Source organism: Ostrea edulis, chromosome 2 (genome assembly GCF_947568905.1).
Source record: "Ostrea edulis chromosome 2, xbOstEdul1.1, whole genome shotgun sequence".
Taxonomy (NCBI): domain Eukaryota; kingdom Metazoa; phylum Mollusca; class Bivalvia; order Ostreida; family Ostreidae; genus Ostrea; species Ostrea edulis.
The window spans coordinates 93749408-93760886 of record NC_079165.1 but is presented as its reverse complement, the minus strand read 5'-3'; the positions used below and the strand labels follow the sequence as shown (position 1 = coordinate 93760886).

The 11479-nt window shown below is 35.6% G+C and overlaps 1 protein-coding gene across 1 annotated transcript; it reads right to left on the bottom strand.

Moving 5' to 3' along the window:
• Window positions 1-8111: 8111 nt before the first annotated feature.
• LOC125680143 (uncharacterized) lies at window positions 8112-10121 on the bottom strand. Its single transcript, XM_048919588.2, has 2 exons — window positions 9601-10121; window positions 8112-8532 (listed from the first exon to the last, which is right to left on the bottom strand). Exons 1-2 carry the CDS (start codon window positions 10119-10121, stop codon window positions 8112-8114), a joined length of 942 nt encoding a protein of 313 aa, XP_048775545.2.
• Window positions 10122-11479: the final 1358 nt, after the last annotated feature.

The following is an 11479-nucleotide window of genomic DNA, read 5'->3' as shown; positions in this document are numbered from 1 at the left end:
ATCTTTAAGAAAAATATACAGAGCCAAACAGCCTCTGATTGATTACCCAGATGAAACTAAGAATTATAAGAAAATTGCAATAGAAATGGGAAAAGAATTAATTGAAAATTTGCATTATGTTGTCTGGCTAAACTATATTCACAAAATTATTTAGCATGTTCAAGAGCTAATTGAAAGACCCAATGGATCAGGTACACTGGGTGAGCTTTCTGGTGAAGGAAATGAGGGTGGAAATAAAATCTTTCGCCATTTTAAAAAAAAAATGGCCAGGAAAGGTAGTACTCAGTGTGGACTACGTGATGTGTTGTGTTTACATTGGCTGTAGAGCAGCCCAGCCTTGGTAAAATTAGCCGAGGTATCACATAAATTCAACAATGTGGATTATGTTTGAAGGAAGGTCATGACAGACGAACTTGTCCCCTTAAATTATAAGTCACATGTACATACATGTCTGGCATCACAGGGACACACACTTTGTATGATATGTATGCAAGGTGAAGATAACGATTAGTGATCAATCTTATAACTCCTACAAGCAATACAAAATAGATAGTTGGGCAAACAGGGAATATTATATATGTAAGACTCCAAAGTGCGATGGGACTCCAAAGTGCGATGGTCACGCCAAACCCGATGGTCTGCGCCAATCCCCGATGGTGTGACACGCCAAAGTGCGATGGTCCACACTCATACGCCAAAGTGCGATGGTCTGACACGCCAAAGTGCAATGGTGTGAATTGCCGAAATGCATTGGTTTGTAAGCGACAGTGTTTTGGTACAGACTGTACCAACCTTGTGTTGTTTCACTAAAATATCAGTGCAAAACACATGCATAAAAAATAAGAAGTTCAACTTATTACATTACCATTTAGTTAATTTTCCAACGCGAAATCATATAGAATGTTTTGCATTATAGCATATCTCCAGGATTTTATTACGTGTACGTCACAAGTAATAAATGATCATGAATTAAAGAATGTTTGGGCGAAGTAGATAGTTCAATAAGAAATGTACTTTGCCGGTCCGTGTTGCATTCTTGAAAGACGTTAAGAATGACGTCACAATGACGTGACGTCACTGAACTCCGCACCATCGGACTTTGGTGTGGCCATCGCACTTTGGCGTCCGTAACGTTGACAAACCATCGTACTTTGGCGCAGACCATCGCACTTTGGCGTGACCATCGCACTTTGGAGCGACCATCGCACTTTAGAGTCTTACATATATGATATGCAACATATTATGATAATGTGATCATGAATCATTTGATCTTTAACCTAAGTAAAATTTCATGTCTAGTGTTTTGTATGCCTATCAAATTATTAAAATTTCATATTTAGTTTTTTGTATGCCTATCAAATTATTGCTTTATACTCTAAAACTTCATTGTTATTTCGGATTTCAAACATTTTGGTTGAGCATCACTGAAGAGACATTATTTGTCGAAATGCGCATCTGGTGCATCAAAATTGCTACCGTATAAGTTTTACATTATAGATAAGAATGAAAGTCATTCCTATTTCGATATTGAAGAAAATGTGGATGTGTCCATTTAAGTGAACCAGTTCTTAAACTCCAAGTATTGATATACAATTTATCTTATAGTTTTCATCATTTGTAGACATACATAAATATGTCTTGACTTGTTTGTCTCAGTCCCTCATATTGTCAGTGACAGGAAATCTAAAACATGAGAAATCAGGATAACATTTGTTTTTATTTTTCAGAAAAACTGACCATCAAGTATTGCTATCTGATTTGGTGTGCATTCAAAACAAATAAATACAAAATGTGTAAAGTCACTTTTTTTTCTTGTGTTGTTTTTCATGCTTACAGTTTTCACAAATGTATTTTCCTCTTGGCAATTGCTATAAAGCAGTCCAACACAAAACTGATGAAACCATCGCCTGCAGAATGATTAACATTTAATCCATGCAATTGGAGAAATTTCAGTTGAATTTTCAATTTTACAATCAGATTTGAAATCACGTTGTAATGGTTGCATTGGTGTTTTGGTGTAAACAAATAAAGAATCATTAATCCCTCCTACGAACATAAAACAATCATCAGAAAGCTCGAAACAAGAATGTCCACATGTTGCATATGATGGATCTATTGGTAAAGAAATACATGAATTGTTCTCAAGATTAAAAATGTTCATTTGATCATGCAAAAGTGGAGATCAAGTGATTTCCTTTTGGTTTTGTACATAGCCAACCAAAATGTAAAGACAATTATTAGAGGCAATAACAGAATGATATGAAATATACATTGGTTTTTCAATTGGCACAGTAATTTTCTCAAGAAAATAATTATCAGGAGACTTGCCTATGAATTTTAAGGCAACAAATTCATTGATTGGAAGCCTTTCTGATGGTTCAAAACCTTCTTATGTTACACCACCATTGTAAAGTACTCTTAATGTGTCATTAGAAGAGTTGAGGCATGCTATCGCAGCGTGATAAGCCCTTGGTGTGACATCAGGAACTCGATCAAGTTTTGACCAAAAGTAAGTTTTGGTATTTAATATATAAAAAGAACCACCTTTACAAGTTTGTGTAAAAATGTTCCTGAGTGTTGCACCACTGGTATCACGCTGTGAAAAAGAAAAGCCTCCATGCAACAAAAGTATTTCATCTGATATTTTGTCAAGGAATGACCTGTTCTGGCAGATGGAACAGTGCCTGTCTATTAAGCCCTCCCCGTACAAATAATGTGTTGTCCACATGACTGCAGGCGCTTGATTGAAGTGGAGGAAATTCTGATCCTGACGGGCTTATCTTGTCAATGGTACTTATTGACACATCAGATTCTGTGACAAGAAAATCATATCTATGGATGTCACTACTACAAGGCCAAGACGATTCTTTGGTCCGTCTGGCACCCCCAAAGAAAGCATATTATTTTATTACTTCACTGTCAGATAATTCTTTTGTGTTTATTTGTATGTATGAGTGTCCTTCTGGTGGGTAATAATGAAAAATTTTCAATTCCAACTCTATCTCCGTAATTTTATCGTATATTCAAAGAAACTCATGAACTCGTTCATCTATTTAGTCGTATTACGGTTTTTTATGTATTTATTTGCTAAAACCTGTTACAATGATAATTTTACTATTCACTTTGAACAAACTGAGTGTTTAAATTACGAATTGCACGTCAGGGTCTTCTATTATTGGCATTCAAAATAAAACACAAATAACTGTTGAAGCAGGTAATGAAAAAATAAATGGCGGCGCCCATATGGATCACGAAAATTTCAGTGAACGTATTTTCTTTTGCTGATTTTGACTTTTTTCTTTTACATACGTGTTACCTTTAGAGCCTTGCTTCGCGTACGGGCCTTCGGTATAATGTATTTTTAAAATATTGCCATGTTCACATGCAAAGTCATGGTATCTTACGTACACCTGAATCAGCTCTGGTCGCTCATATTTACATTAACACACATTATGTTAAATACCAGTCAATGCGTCGAATGAATATGAGTTACCGTACCTGAACTGGATTCCTAAACTACATAAAAACCCTTACAAACAAAGATACATTGCTGGAGACAGTAAGTGTTCTACCAAGCCTCTATCTTTGCTCCTCATGAAAATATTAACAGCTGTGAAAGAGAAACTTCAAACGTTCTGTGCGAATACATATGCCAGTAGTGGTGTAAATCAAATGTGGATTCCAAAATATTCTAAAGAATTTGTAGTAAACTTGAAATCACAAATATTTTCTCAAATCTCAAACATCAAAACGTATGACTTTTCAACACTTTATACGACCATTCCTCACGATAAATTTAAGACTGGACTTTTTGACATTATAGACAGTTGCTTCTTCAACAAAATTGGAAAACGGATATTCATATCTAGTGATCAGTCATCCAAATAATTACTTTGTTAAACACCACTCTGATTCCACGCTCAAGTACTTTGAAGTTGAAATAAAGTATGCTAGAGTTCCTCATTGACAATATTTTTATGGTCTTTGGTGATCAGGTCTTCCAACAGTCTGTTGGAATTCCCATGAACACGAATTGTGCTCCTTTGTTAACTGACCTGTTTTTATATTCATATGAAGCAGAATTGCTTTAAATTTAGTGTTATTTGAAGAGTACACCATTTGTGCGTCTACCTCCTCCCAGTTCTCAATTAAGGATCCTCTTATTTCATAGAATGTCTATGGGTATTGACGATGTGGTAAGGAATTTGAATTTCTACAGTTTATGACTCGGAGAAAATTACGGGTTGTTGAACTCAGTTTTAGGGAAATAGTACAAAGTGAGAACATGGTTTGTCCATTCAACTCTTCTCACAGTTTACAAGGCCTTTGTAAAAACATTGAAGATGTTTGTATTGCAAGGATTTTGTTTCCCAACAATTTCCCAATTTTCTTTGGTGTTTTAAAAAATTACAGGTTCTTGAACTTAGTCACTTTTTGGGGGAAATTAACGTAATCAATTTTGGGAAAACATTTTACACACAGAACTCCTGGTTTGTCAATCTACCACCTGTTGAATGATTTTAAAGCTGCATGATCTTACGTTAACCATATTGTACACACAGAACTCCTGGTTTGTCAATCTACCACCTGTTAAAGGTTTTAAAACTGCATGATCTGACGTTCATCTTTTTTTCCAAAGTCTACAGGATTACTCTGATGCAGTTGAATTAATTTTTAAAGTTATCAACTTTCCCTTAGTCACATGCTTGAAAACATTTGCATATAAAAGAAAACAGATTATTTGAAAAGTAAATATAGTGGAAATCCATAATTACATTTGTCATTCCTTATGTCTGCTAGGTGTGTATAAATAGTCATCTGCATGTGGGAAATCCCAACATGATGTGTATAATTCAGATGCAACTGTCTAAATTTAGGTTTGAAAGAGAGTAAAAATACAAAATACAATTGAATAAGAGGTATTTGATATTTTTATACACAGCTTTACACAGATAATACCTCTAAACTGCACACGTGACAGTCATATGATTCATCTCCTGACGGCCGGGTGACAAGATTTTTGTAAACACCGATGTAAAACCAAATAATTCTGGGTAAAAGAGGTGAAATAATGTATGACATGTCGTACTGCCTCATCAATACGTACATGCAATAGTTTAACAGTGTGTTTACAAGGTGGACAAAATTTGTCCGAATTCGGATTCATGCAACAGAAAGGCGCTGACAAACGTACGGAGAAACAGACGCACTGCAGCTTTACCCTGGTACTACCCGTCAATAATGGCGTATAAAAAGTAATGGTTAAATGTTTGAAACATTGTTTGTAAGTGGTAATCTCGGTAGTGTAATGATACAATGATTTAGAACCGATCGCAAACTTAGACACGAAACCTACCCAAACTCAATGTTTATTAAGCATTGAAAACTACTATCCAGCACAAAAAACGTATTATAAATCAAGATTTATACATAGCAAATTGAGATATATGATAAATTTCACTTAGAGGATTTAGGACGCGGAAATGAGAATATTTGCGGAAGTCAGGATCGCGCTAATGAACCAGTAATGGCCCTGAGTTTGTTAGGTTAAACATATGAATTGCATTAAGCCACTTTTGTGGATGACATTCAAAACCTCATTCAAAAGAATGAAGTCAACAGCCGTTAAGAGTTGTCTTTACTCGTGACGTTCATCGTGCGATGTCTTGGTAACGCCGAAAGGGGCACGCTGAACGGATACATTAAGATATCATTACATGTAAACGCATTGAATAAAGCGTAAATTGTCGATCAATGTTGCAATGCATCGTAACGAGGTCGCTCTGACATTTGTTCTTGATTGTGATTATTAATGACAGTGCTATTGAAGAGTTCAAACAATCTGTGTTTTATTGAAATACCCTGTACATGTTTCATTTATATACTTTATTTCCAGTGGAGTTTTCCCTTTGATATCTTGACAAATTGTAACGTGTGAATCGCGATAAATATCGTGAGTCTAATATAACGGCTGGGAATTAGAACAGAAATGAAAATAATATGTAAACATGAAAAATGAATTTCCTTTTTTAACAAACATGAGGGTATGAACTGCAACGCTTCATTTGGGCATGCTTTACGCTAGTTAACACGCGTCATGAAACGTTTACAAGTCTGTGTAAAGCGTCCAATTCATACCCTCACGTATACACGTATTTTCAAAATTGATAGTAAAATCTCATATATTTAAATTTCCAATGTTCTTGTCATTGCTATCTCTATAAATTGCCATGATACCAATTTCTTCAACAATGCGTTGCAGTTGTTAACGTATGAGTCTTGGTGAATATAGTGTTTTATTTTAAGAGCTGCGTTGCAGTTGTTAACGTATGAGTCTTGGTGAATATAGTGTTTTATTTTAAGAGCTGCGTTGCAGTTGTTAACGTATGAGTCTTGATGGATATAGTGTTTTATTTTAAGAGCTGCAGCTGTTAATTCCGACGGAAATGAAGGTTGAATATAGCAGACACGCTTCATGAACAATGGTGGCGTGAAACGTCACAGTTCATACCCTCGTGTATTTTCAAAAATGAAAGCTGTACCTTGAATTAATGAAATCACACACAATATACATGATAAATGTGTCGACATGTACTTCATTTATTTCAACATCTCTGCAAGACAATTACAATATATATAAGCACAAAGGAATATTTAAAAACAAAATGATCGCATATTCCAAAAGGAAAAGTTTTGATAACGACTTGCACGATATTAAAAGACAATATTAACACGAGGCCTATGGGCCACATCGCTCACCTTGGCCCATATCTGAAGACTTCCCATATCTATATTTGCATGTAAAACCTTAGTCCTTATTGATTTTGGTCAAGTTTGGTTGAAATTGGCCTAGTGGTTCTGGAGAAGTCGAAAATGTAAAAAGTTTACAGACAGACGGACAGACAGACGACGTACAACAGGAGATCAGAAAAGCTCAATTGAGCTTTCAGCTCAGGTGAGCTAAAACCACCACAGCAACAAAAGGCATGTTCAACATATGCATGTGTAAGAGACTTCCTAATTTAAAGTTGTAACCTCGTCGCGTTGTTAGTATATCCCTTAAAACTACATTAAAATGACGTCATAACTTAAATATACTAATTCATATAGTGTAAAGGTGATCAAAGTTGATGGTACAGGGCTTTCAACAGTCTCCATTGAAGTCAGCATTTCACAAATTCTATGGTCGTTATAACGATATAGTTCGTCAATACAACCTCGCATTGGGTCAAATGCTGTCTGACGTGTTTCATACCGATTTTTAAGCCGTTCTTGGCACACTGATTTTGACTGCGGATAACTCCGTTTACCTGATCGGGATGTGGGGCTCACGGCGGGTGTGATCGGTCAACAGGGGATGCCTACTCCACCTAGGCACCTGATCCCACCTCTGGTGTGTCCAGGGGTCCGTGTTTGCCCAACTATCTATTTTGTATTGCTTATAGGAGTTATGAGATTGATCACTGTTCGTTATCTTCACCTTGCAGTTACACGACACCTTACGTATTGTTTGAAAGTTGTCAACTCTAAACCGAAGATTCTTCTGAATCAAATAAAGCAAACCGTTTATTGATATCAATAAATACTCATTTAATTTGTCAAAATACTTTATATCATCGAGTAAAAAATGGTTAATTTTCATTTCGCATACATTAACCTCATTTGCAATTGGTCACAGAATGAACATTTTCGCTGTGTTTTGGTTTGTAAACAGATAACACAACACACACACCTCTACCCCCCACCCCGTGAAACAACAAACGTTTTGGTATAAATTTGCTAAATGGCAATTTGTGATATCTTCAAAAAGGAATTTAAGTTTCATGGGGGGGGGGGGGTTAAAAATTATTCCCGTTTTTCATTGAATCCTAAAGTAAAATACGTGATTTTAACCCAAATTATAGTTATCTCTCTTTCTTTTGTCTAATAAATCAAACTTTTATGAAAATTCATATACAAATTTGTATTGACAAAAAATCATTTGAAAATGAGAACTTTTTAAAATTCACCAGAAGGTAGGCGACGAAATAATACTATCGTTCGCAGTTCTCTTCATCTTGAGCGTACTGGGATAAGACACGAGAAGGGGGGAAATATGTCCACATCGATTTCTAAGCTGGTGTTGTATTCGTACCACTATTACTAGGAATCTGCGGAGCCACTTCGGTGTGTTTCCGTATAAACATGTACACCCCTAGGTTCACAACTCCTCCAAGGTTGTTAAAAATTGTGACCAACTGGAACAAAATTTGTGGTACGTCGTTAACAAGAGCCCAAACACCGTATATAGCGAAGGCCCACCACTGGACGAAAAATGCCGCTACGAAAAATGTCATGTTGCGTGCGGCGTTGTGTGCGATGCGCATTGTGACGGATTTTTGACCAATCGTATGCTTGATTCGCTGTGTCTCGGACCTGATACGTGACCATGTCAGTAGGTACAAGATAATGTTGATAGTCAGTATGAGAGTCAGGGGAACCGTGGTGAAGATTATGTTGGCAATCACACCCTTCACGCCGTCAAAGTAACAACTGAAAAGTAATACAATGTTCATGTTAAAAAAAATAATAACTGAATATTAAGATCTAGTTTTAAAATACAATGTACAGTCTGCATTTACTTTCTGGCAATAAGCATGTATATATTTTTTCTTTAAAATCGTCTGTTGAAGCAAGAGAGCGAGTATTTGAGTATTTTCTTTATTTGAATTGAGAAAACATACTTATTTTCGATGTATTTTTTTTCCATTTGAAAAAGACAACAAACATTACATTCATATATTATCGATGCATTTTTCCTATATCTGATGAGAAAACATTTATCGTGATGTGTCATGGACTGCGTGCATAGAAATAGTAATCCTGTTCAGAAAACTACAATTATTTTGTGACCAACCTTTGATGATATCATTGGTATTTTATTATACATATAACAAGCTGTTTTTCGTGTGCAACCAGTAAATATAGGAGCTATGGAAACGGATACAGGAATTTGCCATTTATAACCGTGCGGAATATCTCTTCAGTTAAAATTTCATACAAAGCGGAACATGAATGGGAAACTGTCATTCTGAGATGTGTGGTTTTCAGGTGCATTGGAGAGGGAATTTTAAAAAGACAAAACAAAACTGAAAGAAGGTTGGGGAACTATAAAACACTCACTTCAGTAGTTTTATTTTCAAATATATTTCGATGAGGTAGCATTTTAAAAACATTACGCACGGTGTATTCGTGAATTACAAATGTATACGCATATAAAACTTACTTTCACACTCTCCTCTAATGACCATTATTTTTTCTTCGTTTCATATTTGAGTCAGAAACATGATTATGTGCATTTATTTCTGATGAATACGAAAGAATGTCTGGGAATTTTTTTTTTCAAAAATCTAACATAAAGTCAACGACTCCATTGATGTATGTATTAGAGCCTTTAAAAATGCAGTGTCAATGAATAAGAGAGATTATTTAAAAACTTATCTAGAAACTTTTTCCCCTGGAACTGTATAAATTTTTTTATCTACAAACAGTAAGATAAAAAAGAATCTTAGCCTGAAGACAAATATTCATTTCTACGAAATTTTATCAAAAGAAACTTACAAAGCGCCAGCTGGACCTAGCTGACCCAAACTAGCTGCAAACACCACGCCCACAAAGGGAACTCCTAAAATCCATAGCAGCAGTTTCCAGTCGTACTTTCCAAAGTCGATATTCTTATTGAAATAAATCAACACGAAAGCGTTGATGGCTACGACATTCACCATCAAATTTTGAGCTGTAATGAACTCAACTAACATAAAAGCATAAAACTCACAGAGCTGCTTTGGGTGGACGTGGTTTCGCGAGATCACGATATGTAGGTGATCAAAACTGTGGGCAATGTTAAACGTACCATCACAGATGGCCATGTAAACCACGAAACGTTCACTCTTTGTCCAGGAAAAAAAGGTTTGAATTCTCTTCTTCTTGAAAGACAGGATTAGCACCGTTAATGCACAAATCAGACTCAGGAAAATGCACGCGAGCGCTGGAACGTGTATGATTAAAAACTGGCCATTGTCCAGTCCATATACTGGCAAATCATAGCCGTTGGTTTTTAAATTTGTTTCACTTTCATTCATATTTTCGTTATTCTCCTACAAATCCTTTTTCGTTAATTTCTATAAATTTTCCCTCAATGAATAATAGCCTACCTGTGTAGCTCTGAATTGTATACTGTACACTAGCATAGCTATATAGGGACGGATTATTCCATTCCGAGACATATAATGCTCTGTAGCTACTGTATCTTAACTTCAATATATCGGAAAATCGCTTCAGGGTTCAGATGATTATACACTTTTGAAATACGTCGGCGCTGAAGTGTCGTTGGTTTTTTAAGAGACAAAAAAAAAAATCCCACACAAAAAGAGCGTGGTTTTGATTGAGTTTTTGCACTTTATTGATACATTTGAACCCTATTATGACCGAGTGATATGAAATGTTTATCTAACTAGGATATACCTGTATACAATGTGCATCTCACCAGCACACACATTTGTAGTCTTTGTTCTGATTGTGTATGGGAATGCGATCTGTCTCCATATTACACATTTCGATGTATTACACTGGAAAACACAAAATTGGTCCAGCATAATTTGGGAAATTGCTAGAATATGAAGGGTAGAGTGCATGGAATCCTACTATTATATGTTCTGTGAGCAATTTTTTTTTAAAAGAATGGTTGCACGTGACTTGCACTAATGACCGCATTGACGTTTAAAAAATAGCGATTGAGGGGGACGCTTTCAATGCGGCAGCACTCGACTATACAAGTATCGTACATTGTGTTCTCGCCGAGGATCATTGTGGCTGCTTGTGTCTTTGTAAAATTTTACTTCATACCGCATTGTAATGCCTATTCTACTAATGAAGTTGATGAAGTATTTGGGACGTGATATATTTTCGATATACTTTCATCTTTATATCGTGACGTCATAAAGTGGTGTGTTGTGTTCATCAAATCAACCTTGTACAAACCAGGAGCATCGGTAATAATCGTAGACCCAACCTTTACAAAAATTCAGATAAATCTTTATTGATATTCATGACATTTACATATCTGGTGATATTTTCACAAAGTCACCATGATTTTGCACTAGATTTAGTCTCCTACAGCATTATCCGGGTATGGTGTTATAGCAATGGTTTTGGAAACGAAAGGTGTTGCACGTCTCATGTTAATTTCCCTAAAGTTGTTGCATGAACGATCAATAAAATAAAGTTAATCAAATATATAATAAAACCGACTGATTCAAACATTTTTGAAAATAAGATTAAAAGATGGGTATTGACTGGGATCAGTCAAAATAATTTTAGTTCAAATTAAGAAATAAGCAATTTTTATGATTTCAGCATTAAAATACAGGGGTATCCCCGAATTTCAGAAAAAATGCCTTCGTGAAACAAAATAAAATTTAGAATGAATATGTTCTTTGTG